This window comes from Remersonia thermophila, chromosome 5 (assembly GCF_042764415.1).
Source record: "Remersonia thermophila strain ATCC 22073 chromosome 5, whole genome shotgun sequence".
Taxonomy (NCBI): Eukaryota; Fungi; Ascomycota; class Sordariomycetes; order Sordariales; family Chaetomiaceae; genus Remersonia; species Remersonia thermophila.
This window is the reverse complement of record NC_092221.1, coordinates 2,446,685-2,462,835: the sequence shown is the minus strand read 5'-3', so window position 1 is coordinate 2,462,835 and position 16,151 is coordinate 2,446,685. Positions and strand designations below refer to the sequence as shown.

Sequence of the window (16,151 nt, the reverse complement as noted above, 5' to 3'; positions counted from 1 at the left end):
TCCTTCCCTTTACCGTAACCCCACGGAAAGCTGCCCGGTTTGGTGTTAGGTATTAATAGGTAAGCCTTTACACAGTAGGTGTTTACCGTAGGTACTATACACTACCTAGGTACCTAGGTACCACCTGAGGGACTGTAGGGAGCCGATGCCCAGAGCCCTGGACCATGTAGGTACCCAAGGAAATGGCACCACAGGCAGGAGGGAGGTCTCTCAATCAGGTCCCGTTTGGCATGGAAGGTCGCTAGTCAGCTCGAGTTGCCCTGGAAGATACAGATGCGTTGCCTTCTCGCGGCGGACTTCTCACACATCCCTCGATGCCAGGTGCTTAGGTGCCTATGGTACCAGTAGCCCATCCATGGCCGTGAACCGCCTGCGATGGTTTCCACGATATATCTCGTGACACGATGCCCCTCAAATCTCATCCTCCTCTTCGTCGAAATCATCCTCCCTGCCCATCTCATACAAAATCCTCCCACCCTCTCCGCCTCCAACCTCCACCTGCGCGTCAAAGTACGGCAGCACCACCCCTTCCCTATCCCTCCTCTGCTTCTCCGTCAACCCCAAGTCAAACGTCGTCTCCATGCCCTCGCCCTCTCCAACCCCGGCCTCCGCCTCCGCCACCTGAAACTCGGGGTGATCCGCCAGCAACATCGCCGTAAGCCCACCACCACCACCGCCGCTGCTCCTCCCTTTCTTGACCCCTGCCCCCACCACGCTCTTCCCCCCCGCCACCAAAACAAACCTCTCCACCACCGCCCGTCCGCTCTGCCGGCGCATCTCCATGTCCACCACCATCTCCTCCTCCTCCTCCTCCTCCTCCCCCAACTGCTCTCCCTCGCCCGCCCTCTCGCCCCTCCGAGCCGTCCGCCTCCTCAGCCCAACCAGCACCCCCTCCCTCCCCTCCCGCAGCCCCCACTCCGGCTCCGGCAGGCTCCGCTCCTTGGCCCTCCGCGCCTCGACGGCGTGGTGCAGGCCCGAGACGCGCAGGATGGCGGTCGCGAGGTGCGTGAGCAGCGCGAGCGGGTCGGGGGCGTATCCCGCCGCCGCTACCGCATAGCCCGCGGTCCCGGGCGGGCTCGAGGCCGGGGTGGAGGGGATGTCGACGTGGTAGACGGCCAACAGGGAGGTGGACGGGTTGGGGATGACGGCGGAAAAGAAGGCGGGGAGGAGGTGAGGGGAGGTGAGAGCGAGGGGGTTGAGGGTGTCGATGAGGATGAGGGATTCTGAGCGTTGCGTGCGTGCGTGTTAGCCATGGGATTGGGTCGGTCCCAAAGGGATGAGAAAGTGTGGGAGAAGAACTGACTCTGGCCGGCCTGCTGTAAGGGGTCGCCGCCCCTGGTGGTGGTGGTGGTGCTGCTGCTGCTGCTGCTGGTGTTGTTGTTGCTGTGACCGTCGGGGCGTGCAGGAGCAGCGTGTGAGGCGATTTCGGCTGCGAGCGCCTTGAGGGTCTTGCCCCTTGCTTTAACAAAGACATCGGCCACTGCGGGCTTCCTGATCGTGGCGTAGGCGACGAAGATGATCTTTGCCCGCTCCGCCTGTGCAAGAGGGAAGCCATGAGCGTCAGCGTGCCTTGATGGCTAGGATGAGCGGCCGTTTCCAACCAACCTTGGCCCTTCTCATGAATTCATGTGCGAGAGGACGTGCGCTCTGCTCAAGCGTGTCGAGAAGGATGGTGAGCGGGCTGGCGCGGTCACGAAGGCTCAACAGCTTGTCAAAGAGAAGAAGGCTGTGAGCCCGTTTGTGGGCCTGGGCCGACGGTGCCATGTTGGGGATCCTTCAGTTTTGACGAGAAAATGATGCAAAAAAAGAATCAGCTGATTTCACTTTGTTTTTGAGCTGTGCTGTCTACGAAGTGGTGGTGGAAGATAGGTACTTACGCTGCCCTTCCATGTTCGGTGCTTGGAAGAGTCACACAGCATCTCGCGGGGTTGAGCGCCGAGTTTGCTTCCAAGGGCCCACCCGACTGGTTACGACTTACACCCGTCCCATCATCACCATCGCCGACGCTCAGCAGTCGTGGATGGTCCACAACGATTACAAAACAACACCCCTTAAGCTGAATGCTACTGTCTCCAACTACACTCAGAGCATAAATGCTAGCCTCTGTAATATTCTACACAACACATAGGGGTATTTGGGTTCACAGCAACCCGCTAACGCTAGGCACATAAATCTTGCATGGATAATCATTCCGGTCCAGACGATGCAAACTCCATGCTTTCTCCATGCAGCCTCCCCTTTCCATGCCTCATGATTTGACCGTTGCTTGTATCGAAAGCCAAGATAACACCGTCCCGACGAAAAAAGCACATCCCGGACGGTGCAATCTCTCCACGCCAGCAACACAACACAGCGGGGCTCGTTCCCCTCGCAAACACACTCCGCCTCAGCCAGACCTTCTCCTCCGCTTGGGACATCCTTCCTGCCCAACCGCCATTTTCCCACGCTTCCGACCAAGAACAGAAGGGCTCGAAACCGATCTCGGTCCAGAATGGCTCGGGGTATCGTCTATCGGCCGGGATCGCTTCCGCAGAGAATAGCGGCCGTGTTCTTGGGACTCCCGTCTCCGTCCGGATGCCCCTTGCCCGCCCAAGCTCTAGCCGGGCGATGCAGAGACACCCTCGGCGGGTGGTGGGAAGCCCGTTGTGCGGGGTGCGGGAAGGTCTGGCGCGGGTTCGCCATTGGCTGCCGCAGCCGTCTTCCCGTCATCCTCTTTGACGTCCGCCACGGTCATGGGCAGGGCCTGCTCTCCAGAGGCCGCGGCTTCGTGCGTTGCCGATGGGGAGAGCGCGTCATGGCCGGCCGGCCGGGGCGGTCCCGGCGGCGATTCCATCGTTCCAGAACCGCTCGGCTCGCCGCTGCCTTCGGGGGGCGCCGGCGCGGGCAGCTTGATGCTCCACTCCTCCTCAAACTGCTCCCGTAGAAACCCGTCGTAGTGACCAAGCCTGTGCTTTTCGTGGGCCGTCCAGGCCTGGGCCAGCCACTCTTCGTCGTGCTGGCCAAGCTGGATGCCCTCGCAGTAGCGGGCGCAGTCGTGCCGGAAGTTGTCGTCGTTCCGCAGGGAGGTGGTGTCGGGGCGCGCCGCTGGCGTGCCCGCGTCGAGGAGAGGGGTTCCGTCGGGAAATTTGGCGAGGACGTCTTGTTTCTCTTCGGGGGTTAAAATGTCCCAGGCAGCGGGGTGGAGGAGGATGGCCTAGGGAGGAGGAGGAGGAGGAGGATGGATGTTAGTTGGGCAGAAAGAACGGCCGGAGCAAAGGTGATACGCACTCTCAAGTCGGCGTTTGCCAGCGGCGATCGTTCGTCCGTGTACACAAATGGCGCCTCCCACCGCTTGTCTTTGGCGGATTTCCTAGGCGCCGGGGCTGGCCGGGTTTTCTTGGCGGGATTGCCGTGCCCAGCGTCGGCCTTGCGTTTCTGGGCAGCCGGCTGGGAACTGTCGCTGATGACTTGCATGCCGGGGCCCTTGGAGGAAGCCCCCGCCTTGGGTGCTGTTCTCGGCCGCCCTGATGACGCCCTTGCCTTGGGACGCCGGGCTTGTTCCGCTTGCTGTTGACCAGCCGAGCCGTCTGACCCCGGGCTTGCGGTTGGGGCCGCCCGAGGGTGGCTCTCGGCCACATCGGCGACCGGCGCCGGCAACATCTCGCCGGTCTGTTCCGGGAGGCCGCTGGCGTCAGGGGTTGGTTGGCTGCGCGAGCGGACGGCCCTGGATTGACCGTTTGTGTCCGTGGCAGGCTGGCCGGAAGGGTTGAGCCCTTCGGGAATTCTTGTTGAGTCATCTGGCGCTGTGCTTGGGAGGCTGCCTGCCGTACGTCGGCATTGCGGGTCATCAACTCCGGGCAGCGCCGGCGATGTTGGCGTGCTCCTGGCCCCGGAGCCACCCGCCACACTTGCAGCTCCCTGACGGGCTTGCTTTTCCGTGGGATGAGGCGTTGGCTCGTTTGCGTGACCCTTTCCTAGGTTCCTGGCTGGGATGCTCGGGCTCCCTGGTAACAGATTGGTGCCTGACTGCTTGCTGGGACAACCCGAAGGGTCTGGGAGCTCTCTTCCAGGGCTTGGAAGCGGAGATCCTAGGATCACCCCGACCTCGCTCTCTGGAGGTGAAGAGAGCGGGCTGCTCGGAGCCTCGGCATCCATGTTGGTTGGAGCGTCCGTTTGTGGGCGAGGGGATGGTCTGCAAGACGAGGTTCAAAAACTACCTTGGGTAGGTAGGTAGACACTGGCAAAAGAGTTGTTGTCTGCCGGCAGACATGCTCCGCCGAGAGACTACACGTTCCGGAGAAGAGCAGAGGGGATGGAATCGGAAACGGGAGTCTTGTAAGAGGCACGAGGAGAAAGCTTCAAGAGGAACCTGACCCAAGGCAGGGTCCGACACGCCATGTAGGTAGTGTAGAAGCAACAAAGGACAATAACAATACGATGGGGGGGCGTCGACAATAAGATGGGCGGGGAACAGGCAGCATTGACAAGTAGAATCAACCCGACCAACGCATTGTCATCGGTGCGTTTTGTGAAGCGGTTCCGTCACTCCATTCGAGCCTCTCATCTGGATGGAGCATGCACTCCAGCCGTAGGCATTGAAGCCGGGTTGAGCAAGGCTGAAGAGAGCTCCCCGCGGCGGACGCTGGTGAATGGGGAACAAGACGAGATCGGGCGAGACGATTGGCCAGCCTTGTGGGCCCGGGAGGGTGTTTGCAGCTGCTTCCGCTGGAGCATCCGCCACCAAAGAAAGTCGCCCCCCCTTCCTTCCCCTGACAGCTTATCAAGGCGTGTCTCGGGCCATTTTTTTATCCTCCTTGTTGGCAACCGAATACTTTCAAGATCCAATCTTGCTCAACAGTGTCTCTCTCTTGCTTCTCGGTTGGCTCGAGTTTTTGTCTTTTGCTTCTAGACCTTCCAAGCCCGCCGTTTGCCAAGCAAAGAGAGGTGCCTGTTGATGACGACAAAACCGTGAAAAGCCACGTTACGGGACTCTGCAGCCGGACGCAAGAACCGCCGCGCTACGCTACTACCTACGCCCATTGTCTAGCTACCCCACGACCAGAAAGCCGCTACACCGGACTTCTTCGACAACAAGGACGAGGCAGCTGCCGTACCATATACCAACCATGATCCGCTCAACCCAGATCGCGAGGCTAGATGGTATACCACCCCCTCCCCCCTCCTTTCCCCTGTCCTGCGTAACGGCTCCTCGATCTTCCCCCCCTCGGCCCCCGCCTCCCATGACAGCTCGCTGACACGGCATTTCCTCATTTTTCCCCTTCCAGGCCTCATGCTCTGCGCCTCCGTCGATGATTCCGAGACCGAGCACGCCCTCTCCGAGGTCAAATCCCAAGTCAAGCTCATCCTGCGGCGGCTGAGCCGCAACTCGGAGCCGCAGGCCTCCATCGAGAGCGGCGCCTACACGCTGCACTACCTCATCCAGGCCGACGTCGTCTACGTGGCCGTCACCGACCGCGCCTACCCGCGCAAGCTGGCCTTCACGTACCTGTCGGACCTGGCCGGCGAGTTCTCGACCACGTACCCGCCGGCGCAGGTCCTGAGCCCCGTGCTGCGGCCCTACGCCTTCATGGAGTTCGACACCTTCATCTCGCGCACAAAGGCCACCTACAGCGACGCCCGCGCCACCCAGAACCTGGACAAGCTCAACGACGAGCTGCGCGACGTGACAAAGGTCATGACCAAGAACATCGAGGACCTGCTCTACCGCGGGGATAGCCTCGAGCGCATGGGCGAGCTGAGCAGCCGGCTGCGCGACGACAGCAAAAAGTACAGAAAGGCGGCCGTCAAGATCAACTGGGATTTGATGATCAAGCAGTACGGCCCCTTTGGGGCGCTGGGGTTCATCATGCTGATATTCCTATGGTGGAGGTTCTTCTGAGCGAGGGGCCGGGGGAGAGGTTTTTTGTGTGTGTTTTTTTTGTTTGCTTTTTGAAGCAGAGGTTCGGGTCTGCAGGCTCAGCATCGGAGTTGGGGATTGGGGAAATCGTAGCGGATTGCCCTGACGCCGCATGGTTTGTATGTACTTTATCTTGTATTACGATGTCTACGATGCACCTAATACCAGGCAGCCGCAAAAGGTGAGGCTGCAAAGTTTGGCATGCGGTGTGTAAACACTAAGCGTGCGTATGTGGTAGCTAAGGTGGTAGATGAGGCGTCCGTGACGTTGGCTTCCCTTCCCATCCGCTCCCCATTCTCTCCCTAGGTCCAGAACGCCATGCTCAAATCCCCAAGACCAGCTCTCGCGGAGCGAAAAAAAAAAGGACAACAAAGAAAAACAACCTTACCGAGCCGATAACATAACGCCGTCACATGATGGCACATTTGTCTGCCGCCGAGGGCAACGCCGACGCGAGCGACGAGATGGGAGGCACGGGCAGCGCCGTGTGGTACCACTCCAGATGCGCCTGGAAGGCCTCGAGGTCCGGAAACCCGGCCTCGTCCGGAACGTACCTCATCTCGGAGCTGTCCTGGCCTTCGTCCACGTACGTCGCCTCGTCGCAAAAGGGGCACACGAGCGCGGCCTGCCACTCTCCCGGCTCGGGGGGCACGTGGTTCGCGATGGCCAGCGGCGGGAACACGATCGTCTTCTCCTCGCCCGTCTCGACGCTGACGCCGCACGCCTGCCAGCGCGGGTAGCCCGTGACGGCCGTCGGGGCCTGGGGCGCCCGCTCCGAGGGGATGGTCTGGAGGTCGCGCCACACGATGTGGCCTTCACAAAAGTCGCAGACGAAGGCCGCGTCGTGGAGCGGCGCGGACGCGTGCCTCGGGCCGCGGTCCTCCTCCCCAAACACCTCTCCTCCTCCTCTTCCTCCTCCTCCACCACCACCACCACCGCCGCCGCCGCCGCCGATATCTCCTCGAAACACCTTGAACCTCCCCACTGCGTTGCAAGCCGGTATCAGCTCCTCCAGGCTCCCTCGTCGCCTCGGGCCTTCCCGCCCCGCCTCCTGCTCCATCCCGTACGGCTCGGCCCCGTACCCTTCGCCCGCCGCCCCCTCTGCGACGCTCTGCTGCCGCACCCTCTGCCACGCCGGCAGCCCCTCCCGTTCCTTCTCCCTCCTCGCCCTCTCCGCCTCGGCCTTGAGCTGCCGCCGCCGGACGAGAAACGCGCCGAGGCACCGGCGGCCCTCGGCCGAGCCCGCGTCGGCGGCCGCGGCGGCGGTCGTGGCGGCAAAGACGTTGCCGGCCGCGCGGCACTGGGCGCGGTGAAGCAGCCGGCGCAGGCGGTACGTCTCGAGCGTCCAGGAGGGGTTGATGGGGCCGCCTTGGCGCGCCCAGGCGTGCAGGGTTTCGGTGTGAGAGGCGAAGAGGGAAAGGAGGTGGTGAAGGCGGCGAAGGGAGTCGGCTTGGGGGTTATGTTAGTAGGTACGTATCTTGGATTTCGCGAGGGGGAGAGAGAAGCAAAAAAAAAAAAAAAAAGGAAAAAAATGCGTACGGGTCCTATCATGCTCATAGTACCACCTCCCTCCCACGAGCGGCCCCATCTCCTGAAAGTCCTTCTTGGCCTCGTCCAACGCGCCCTCCAGCGCACGCACCTGCTCGAACTCGTCGGGCCCCCAGTACTGCTTGTCGGCGAACATGAGGATGCGAAGCGCTTCGTTCATGCAGGTGGCGATGGCGGCGAGGATGGTCCCGACCGTCTCGTCGTGATGCTGATGCTGATGCTGATGCTGGCCATGGTTGTCGCCGCCGCCGGGGTCATCGTTGTCGTAGCCGAGGGTGCTTCGGCCTCGGCTGCTGGCCGTGGTGTTGATGGCTTTGCTCTTGGCGCGGCTGCTGGGTTGGGGGTTGCTCATCGCCTATGTATGTAATCGTTCGTCGTGGCCCAGCCCTTTTTGTCGGAACTCTTCTCAGAGTTGGGGGGGGGGAGGGGCAGCAGGCTTCCGGCCCGACCCGGCCGGAAGTGATGTTGTGAAATATGAAATGGTGAACGTCGAATACCTGACGTTGCGTATGATGCCTCCCACCCTGCACGTCCTGGGCTTGGGAATGTTTCTCGTCCTGAATCGGATGGAATTGGCCGTTTCTCAGGACGAGGTCATTGCGTGCGGGGTTTGTACGGTAATTATTGTATAAGGTAAGTAGGTAGGTAGAGAGAGGTATAGGTGGGTAGGTGAAGGAGAGACGAGATGGCTTGCGCGGTCGTGTCGTCCTTTCACTGTGTTGGGAGTCTTCTCACACGGTCTGGTGCTTCCGCATCAACACCGACGGGTATCAAACGGTGTGTTTTTTAATGCATCTGCTGGATAATAACGTAGGTGATGTGAGCTTGGGCTGCTGTCAATCTGCCCGAGGTTGGTTTAGACACGATGGGACGGTCCAGGGACTGCAAAACGCCGCCTTGGCGAGGGGTCCGAACCAGGGGGGGGGGGGTTCGATGCCAGGTTTATTAGGCGGCTTCGTGGAAACGTCGGTGGCCACTGGAAGCAAGGCCCAGCGAAAGGGCAGGGGGGGCGCTGATGGAACTTCCCGGACGGGAACCTGATCTAAGTAAAAGCCCGGAACAAGAGAGGAATGCAGCAAGGAAGACGTGGCCAACCCCGACCTGGTACCGGTACCTAGGTACCTACCTATCACGACGGCTCAGATGGGCTTCCGGTTGGGCAATCGGGAGTTTCCAGGCTGCCGCCTAACCAAGGTAGCAAGCTGAGAAGCTGAGCAGCAAGCGTTCCTTTATGACTCCAAGTAATTACAGACAATTGAAAATCAACCTTGGGGATGGGGTTTGGGGGATGGGGGTCATTCGCACGCCTGCAGGTGCCGAGACGTGGGTGCTCAGGTTCCAGGTGGCTAACCGGCCAGCCAAGCTTCCAAATCCGCACTGCCTACCTAGTAGTACGTAGTACGCAGTAGGTACCATGGTCGGGCTTGTCCGGCCGGGAAAATGCGGCATGGAGAGTGCGGGCTGGTCGCCTCAAACGGGCAGGTTCTTGACGGCGACGGTGACGACGACGGCGACGGCGACTCGAAGTTCGGTAGGACAACCCCCCCAGGTTTGGCGTTGCTTTTTCCCACCCCGTTCCACGTTGGGGTCGGCGAGGGACGAATCAACGATGGAGCTCAGAGATGGAGAGAAACCCCCCGCGAAATGCCCGACAGCCCCTCCGCCCCCATTGGTGCTGATCCGAGCGTGCTTCCCAGGCCCCGGAGCCGTGCCGCTCAGCCCTACGGACAGGGCCGGTCCCTGTGAGCACGGGTCGCAGAGCGGCTGGGACGGCTTGCGTAATCAATGGCCGCACTGGCCGCACCACCATGCTCAGGGGCTCGTCTCGAGTTGCCTCCGGGAAACAACGTGCAGTGTGTTCTTTTTCAACGGTGAATAAGCAACGCCTAAAATCATGGATGTGACTACCTACCTAGTGTACTTGTAATACCTACGTACTCTGAACGGTGGGAAGTTGAAAAAGGGAAAACCTGGCAAGGCTCTCCATGGTTCAGAGGGCATGTCAAGTACTGTGTAATATTTGCAGAGTAGAACGAATGGTATCATGTACAACGCATAGTTACAGGGTTGTTGGGTCGTTATTGAGAAGCCTCTTCGATTCCCCCACCAAAGGCGCGTCAAGCATGGTTGGTCCCCCGTTTCACTTCCTCTTCGTCGCCTTCGGCGCATGAGCACCCGTAGCCTTGGCCGTGCTCTCCTTTTCCTCCACCTTTTCAACCTCCTTCTCCTTCTTCTTGTCCTCCTCGTCGACATCCTCACCACCCTGCCCAAACTCGTTGACGCGCGTGTAATCCACCTTGTACACCCACCGCTGATACAGATAAATGAAGAAGATGACATCGTCCCGGAAGGTCGCGAGGCGATGCAGGAACGGCATCTTGATGGTGAAGGCAAACAGGTCGTCGATAAAGGTGTTCAAAAACTTGTACATCATGGCCTTGGCGGGCATGTGCGCGACGCTCTTGAGGCGGTAGTTGATGTACAGGCTCGGCACCATCATGAGGAACCCGTAGGCGTAGACGGACCCGACCAGCGTCGAGATGACGTACGAGTACCACGACTTGTGCGTCTCGTAGACGAGCGAGTAGGCGGCGTAGGCCAGGAGCAGCGGCACGCCCGCCATGTACATGTAGCGGAACGCAATCTCGTCGTACTCCTTGGTCTTCTCCTCGGTCTCGCTGAGCTTGTGCGTGTCCTCAAAGGCGACGCGGTACGGGATCAGCGACCCGGGGGGCGCCGGGCGCAGGCGGACGTGCACGACGGTGGTGATCTTCCAGAGCTCGATGACGATGCCCACCGCCTGGCCGCCCAGGATCATCCAGCTCGTGTTCTGGGACTGGTCGAGCAGGTAGAGGAAGATGACGGTCTGCATAAAGACGTTGGCGAGGATGGAGCGGAGCGAGATGCCCACGTTGTCCTTCTTCTTGCGGTAGTGGGCAATGTCGGAGCCGAACGCCAGCGTCTCGAGCACCATGTGCGCGATGCTGACGACGATGGTGACGCCGAGGAGGATCGGGTTGGTGTCGATAAAGATCTCCTTGATCATCTCGATCTCGCTGCCGTCGCCGCCGCCGGGGAGGGAATGGCCCCAGGCGGCCTGGTGCGCCGCCTGCTTGCTGCCCAGGTCGATGGTCGCCATGGTCTTGAACTTCCAGTCCGACAGGTTGCTGAGGTCGATGCGGATCGGCATCGACTTGACCGTCTCGTTGAGCAGCGTCATCTGCGACCGGAGCTGCCAGAAGGTGTTGACGAAGAGGATCGGATAGTACCACGAGTGCTGGCCCGTTGCGTCGCGGGCGCCGGTGGCCTCGAGGCGCAGGAACTGGCGCACCGCCGGAGGGGTCTGGGCGAGGGGGAGGACGCCCGAGTTGGGGATGAAGGACAGCGAGACGTTGGGGTGGTAGTAGTTTCCGATGATGGGCCCGGCCGGCCGAGGCTCCTCGTCGACGGGCTCCTCCTCCGCCGCCGCCTCGGAGGAATCCAGGAGGTTCCTCGTCTTGGCTTCCTTCTTCCTCGGGATGTACTGGGTCAGCGGGTAGACAAAGTGGTAGGCCGAGCTGGGGTCGTAGCCCTGCTGGGTGGGATCCAGCTGGGCGCCCGAGAGGCCGACGTAGAAGTGGCCCCAGAGCGTGCCGTTCTGCTGAACGGAAGCCGGGATGGTGATGGTGCCCTGCGCGGCGCGCTTGTCGGACCAGTTGCCGATGCGGAACTGCTTCTCCTCGAGCACGATGGCCTCGCGGGGGTACTGGTCGAGCGGGGCGAGCGTGTACGACGGAGAGACGGACACGACGATGTCGACGGCGCTGTTGTCGGGCCAGATAGGCGCCACCATTTGCGGGATCGAGCTGTAGGATGCGCCCGGGTTCAGACGCGCCGGCCGCTCGCTGTAGGGCGGGATGAGGGTCGAGGTCGCCACCTGCGTTGTCGTCCCGTCGGCGTTGCGGACCGTCGCTTTCGGCGGCGAGATGAACGTCTTCATGACGAACTGCATAGCCATGTACATGGCCACCATCTGGAAGACGGTTCGAAATGTGGACTATAGCACGCGTCCAACCGGGTCAGTTGCTGCCCATGCAGAGACGTTGGAGCCGGGGAGATGCGACGTACCCCGAGGCCTTGCTGCTGCTGCTGCTGCTGGCCTTGCTGGCCTTGCTGGCCCTGCTGCGCAGGCCGCGCGACCGGGCCTCTGTTTGGCTCGGGCATGTTGCGTCTTGTCAAGAAGATGCCGGCCTGAGAGGAGGTTGAGGGGGTTGTTGGTCTGGTAAACCGCGCTGGACGAGAGAAAGCCGCCGCTTGGAAGGGGACCCGAAGAAGTCAGGAACGGGAAACCCAATGTGGCCAAGATGGACAGGGGGACCCGCTTTGAACCGTGGTTCCAAGATTCCCTCCAGGTTGACGTATCGTAATTACTCCGTACCTGACCGTACGTTGGTACGGTATCGTGCCACGACATGTAGGATTTTGTAGATTCCCCTTTCCGTCCCTTTTTTTTTTTTCGCTTTTCTTTTCTTTTATTTTTTTTCTCTTGTTTGTTTTACTGCATGTAGCAGCGCGTCCCTGCAGGATGTAATGTATCACATTCCTCTGAACGGTCCATGGTGAGATTGTTTGCCTCGGCTTTCCTGCTCTCAAGTGGTACTGCCAGTCGTATTACCGATTACTGAGGCATCATGTCCCCCGTAGGTCCTTCGGCGGAGGACAAGACAGCGTCAACTCCCCACTGTTGACAGGTAGCCATGGTTCCAGGCTCTCATGCAATACCTCAGATACACCATGCATCCGATTTGTGGCCCCTCCGCTGTGCTGAACGTTCCCGAGACCTGCACGCTGCATGGCCGTTCCAAGCATATTGCCCGTCTATTTCCATGCACAGTAATACATACAAGGTGCGGCTAGAGGCGGCCCATTCATTATGTCATACCGTTACCTTGCTTCAGGGCACGTCCCCGCCGTTGCTTCGCGCCGACGAAGGAGGCCGAGAGAGACCACCCGTGACTCAACTCCAGACCTACGTATCCCCATATCTCACCTTGCAGAGCGAGCACTGTACACTACGGCGAAGTGCCAACGTATAGACCAGACCGGTAGATCGGGGAACGAAGTCCATCGTTTGTTGGAAGGTAGCGACAGCACATCCCTTTTTTTTGCATTTTTTTTTTTGGATTTTTCATTTTGATAGACAAGCCCCTCAACTCACTTTTTTCTTTCAAGCAGACAGCGAACCGTTGGCTTTCAAGTTTTCTTTGGCCTCCTCCGTTCCAGCCCGCCGGCGCCTTGCTTTTCTGCCTTGGGTCTTGGTTTTGGACCCCAACGGAACCAGGAACCAGGAACCATAGTTATCTTCGAACCGGCCCAACCTCAACATCCCCTGTCCAACCTTGAGCTCATCGGGCCGGCGCACTCGAGACCGCTCTCTATCGGTTGACCAGGGCGGACCATCGAGCGCCCACGACGTGGCACGGCTTGGTTTCTCTAGGATCAAGTGACGCGCCACCATTTCTGCTCCGCGGCGCACGACGACACGGCCGCTCTCGTCCGCCGATTGTATATAGCCCTGCGCCGGCCAGCCGCGGTATCGCACCCTCCTGACGCTAGCTAGACACTCGACTCGACCTTTTGCTGCTGTGGCTGCTGCCTTTTTTCCAAACCAACCAACTTGACGCACCTCAACAACCATGCAAAACGGCACCTCCCCCGCGCCCTCGGGTGACGCCGCCGCGGCGCCAAAGCGGACCAAGATTTGCGTCTACTGCGGCGCTTCGATGGGGAACAAGCCCGAGTACATCGAGGCGGCGCGCGCTCTGGCCCGGGCCATGGCCGCGAACAATATCGCTCTGGGTACAGAATCCCCCTTCCCCCTCCCGCCGGCGGCGGTAGCCATGTCGCACACGCACACCCATCCACCCGCCCCCCCTTCCACACACACACACACACACACACACACACACACACACGCATACACGCATATACGCTCCAGCAGCTTCGCTAACGCACGCGCCCCCTCCTTCCCCTACCTCTAGTCTACGGCGGCGGCACGGTCGGCCTCATGGGCGAGGTCGCCAAGACGCTCGTCTCCCTCTCCGGGCCGGATTCGGTGCACGGCATCATCCCCGAGGCGCTCGTGCGCTACGAGCGCGACCCGACGTACCGGTCGATGGCGATCAACGGAGGCGCCAACGGGGGCGCCGGCGCCGGCGGCGCCGGCGGCGAGGCGGAGCACCTGCCCGTGCCCGAGGAGGCCGTGTTCGGGCGCACGACCATCGTCAAGGACATGCACACGCGCAAGCGGCTGATGGCGCAGGAGGTGATCGACGGCGGGCCCGGGAGCGGCTTCATCGCGCTGAGCGGCGGGTACGGCACCGTGGAGGAGCTGTTTGAGACGGCGACGTGGAACCAGCTGGGCATCCACGACAAGGGCATCGTGCTGCTCAACATCAACGGGTTTTACGACGGGCTGCTGCAGTGGATCGACAAGAGCGTCGAGGAAGGATTCATCCACGGCAAGAACAAGCATATCCTGGTGGAGGCGAAAACGGCCGAGGAGGCCATTCAGGCGCTGAGGGATTACAAGGTGAGCGAGGCGGTGTATAAACTGTCGTGGGGTAACCAGTAGAAAAAGAAGAAAACAGGGGAATCGAATTCTCTCTCCCTTTTATTTTTTTGCTTTGGGCCGGGGGGTGAGGGGAAAGCGGAAAGAAACCTTGGGAGAGTTCGAGATTTTCTCCATCTTCGTTGCTCGTGTGCATCATCATGTTTCGTTTCGTTTCCCTGAATATCTGGGGATTCGCCAGCTCGCCGGGGGGGAGGGGGGACAAAACACACCCGGGCCCGATCCCGCGACGTGCCCCTCCCTTCCCACCTTGCCCGCTAGGTTTCCGGAATGATTTGGAGAGTCACGTTGTTGATGCTGTTGTTTGTTTGTTGGTTGTACGACCCCCGAAAAAACTCCAGGAGACATCCTTTGGTGACCACCAGCTCATGAATCCACCTCCATGGTCTCCCCCTCGCCCGAGCCGCCCGCCGGAGCCGCCTCCTTGTCATCCGCCACGCTCTCTATCCACGCCGACACCTCCTGCCCATCGTAGACCTTGAACGGCTCCACGACGCCCGCCTTGTCCGCGCCGGCGACGCCCACGCTCGTGTTGTCCACCGTCAGCTCGCGGTCCTGCACCAGGCTCTCCTTGAGGGCCTTGAGGCCGTGGCGGATCAGCTCCTCGCGGTCGCAGTCGGCAAACTTGTCGAGGTTCTTCTCCAGGTACGTCCTGGCCATCTGGCTGCGGGCGCCGATGGCAAAGGCCACCATCTCCTCGGTCATGCCGCTGGGCTGAAACTCAAAGAGGTGGGGCCCGTGGTCGTCGACGCCGGCGACGAGCAGGCCGACGCCGTAGGGGCGCTTGCCGTAGTGCTGCGTGTTGATTTGCGCCTTGGAGCCGATCATGTCGACGAGGGTCCGCACGGGCATGCTGCGGCCGTAGGTGAGGCGGTGGGCGAGGCACTGCTGCTTCATGAAGTTGGAGAGGACGCGGGCGTCCGACGTGAGGCCGGCGATGGCGATGCCGACGTGCTCGTCGATGGGGAAGAGCTTCTTTTGGTACGAGGAGAGTTCTTCGGCGTTGCGCTGAGGAGAAGAAGGAAGAAAGAAAGGAAACGGGGGGTTAGCTTGGCGAGAGATGGGAGAGGTGGGACAGGTGGGAGGAGGGGTGCGCACCTTGATCGCTACCAGCGCAACGTGTGTCTTGCTTGCGATGCCCACCACCACGGAGCCCTGCTTGACTGCCTCTGCCGCATATTCGACCTGAAATATCCGCCCTTGCGGGGAGCTGGCGACGAGGTTAGCGGCGGGGGTGGGGGGGGGGGGGGGGGGGGGGAGGGGGATGTCGGGGACGCCGGGCGGGAGCGGGATGCGTCTTACAAGGTGACCGAGTCGTTGTCGTAGTTGTTTCTGAACATGGCGATGGCGGCAATTCACAAACTGTGAGCACGATGCAGGTGGGTGGTTGGAAGCAGGACTAGGAAATCGTGGAAATGGGCTGGCGGATGGCTGAGGTGGAAGTGTGTTGTTGTTGTTGTGTCGTCGTTGGCGGGGTGGTTCGTGGGTGGTGGCGGTGGTGATGCTTTGGATTGGGAGCTTGGTTCGGCCAGGCAGCTCCAAGCTGCGTCGTCGCCCAGGCAAGGCGGGCGCCCTGGTACCTGAGACCCGGTACCTGCAAAAGCACCGATACAACGGTGCTGGGCCCGCTCTAATCCGAGCCACGCCAACCCGAAACGGGCTTAGCTCGAGCCAGCATGGGGACCCGCCTTGGACCAGGCTGACGGAATGGGGCCCTTGGGTGGGACGGACCCATCGCGCGCCATCCTAGGTCGCCAGCTTCGCCGTCATGGCCTCGCAGGCGCCAAACCAACCATCCTCTCCACATCATCCCATTACATCAACAACGCTCAACCACGACCAAACACTCTCGCTGAAAAAAGAAAGTCGGTTGAGCCATCACCACACCGCATCACCAAGACCAAGCCTTCTCTTCCCTTCCCTTCCTCGAACAGGCTGGGTCTCCCCCCCTCGCCGACTTGCCCGAGGCGAGCGCCAGCCACCACACCACCCTCACTGTCCACTCCCGAAGCGGCGCAAGCACGCACGCACGCACGCACGCACGCACGAAATACACACACTACATACTTCGAGTGACCCGAATAGAGACGAGATCTT

At 60.9% G+C, this 16,151-nt stretch overlaps 7 protein-coding genes across 7 annotated transcripts; 2 read left to right on the top strand and 5 right to left on the bottom strand.

Annotated features, from left to right (window-relative positions):
• Positions 1-411: 411 nt before the first annotated feature.
• VTJ83DRAFT_5906 (uncharacterized protein) lies at positions 412-1,764 on the bottom strand (the record flags this gene model as incomplete). The annotated part of the gene is made up of 3 exons (XM_071012558.1): positions 412-1,223; positions 1,304-1,535; positions 1,606-1,764. 3 exons carry the CDS (start codon positions 1,762-1,764, stop codon positions 412-414), a joined length of 1,203 nt encoding a protein of 400 aa, XP_070865281.1.
• Positions 1,765-2,596: 832 nt separating this feature from the next.
• On the bottom strand, positions 2,597-4,134 carry VTJ83DRAFT_5905 (uncharacterized protein; the record flags this gene model as incomplete). Its single annotated transcript, XM_071012557.1, has 2 exons — positions 2,597-3,193; positions 3,268-4,134. The coding sequence occupies 2 exons, from the start codon at positions 4,132-4,134 to the stop codon at positions 2,597-2,599; spliced, it is 1,464 nt and encodes a 487-aa protein (XP_070865280.1).
• Positions 4,135-5,105: 971 nt separating this feature from the next.
• VTJ83DRAFT_5904 (uncharacterized protein) lies at positions 5,106-5,878 on the top strand (the record flags this gene model as incomplete). Its single annotated transcript, XM_071012556.1, has 2 exons — positions 5,106-5,139; positions 5,265-5,878. 2 exons carry the CDS (start codon positions 5,106-5,108, stop codon positions 5,876-5,878), a joined length of 648 nt encoding a protein of 215 aa, XP_070865279.1.
• A 427-nt stretch (positions 5,879-6,305) lies between these two features.
• On the bottom strand, positions 6,306-7,796 carry VTJ83DRAFT_5903 (uncharacterized protein; the record flags this gene model as incomplete). The annotated part of the gene is made up of 2 exons (XM_071012555.1): positions 6,306-7,345; positions 7,436-7,796. The coding sequence occupies 2 exons, from the start codon at positions 7,794-7,796 to the stop codon at positions 6,306-6,308; spliced, it is 1,401 nt and encodes a 466-aa protein (XP_070865278.1).
• A 1,788-nt stretch (positions 7,797-9,584) lies between these two features.
• VTJ83DRAFT_5902 (uncharacterized protein) lies at positions 9,585-11,647 on the bottom strand (the record flags this gene model as incomplete). The annotated part of the gene is made up of 2 exons (XM_071012554.1): positions 9,585-11,480; positions 11,552-11,647. The coding sequence occupies 2 exons, from the start codon at positions 11,645-11,647 to the stop codon at positions 9,585-9,587; spliced, it is 1,992 nt and encodes a 663-aa protein (XP_070865277.1).
• Positions 11,648-13,119: 1,472 nt separating this feature from the next.
• VTJ83DRAFT_5901 (uncharacterized protein) lies at positions 13,120-14,057 on the top strand (the record flags this gene model as incomplete). Its single annotated transcript, XM_071012553.1, has 2 exons — positions 13,120-13,282; positions 13,465-14,057. The coding sequence occupies 2 exons, from the start codon at positions 13,120-13,122 to the stop codon at positions 14,055-14,057; spliced, it is 756 nt and encodes a 251-aa protein (XP_070865276.1).
• Positions 14,058-14,420: 363 nt separating this feature from the next.
• Positions 14,421-15,394, bottom strand: VTJ83DRAFT_5900 (uncharacterized protein; the record flags this gene model as incomplete). Its single annotated transcript, XM_071012552.1, has 3 exons — positions 14,421-15,062; positions 15,153-15,264; positions 15,357-15,394. The coding sequence occupies 3 exons, from the start codon at positions 15,392-15,394 to the stop codon at positions 14,421-14,423; spliced, it is 792 nt and encodes a 263-aa protein (XP_070865275.1).
• Between the last annotated feature and the right edge of the window lie 757 nt (positions 15,395-16,151).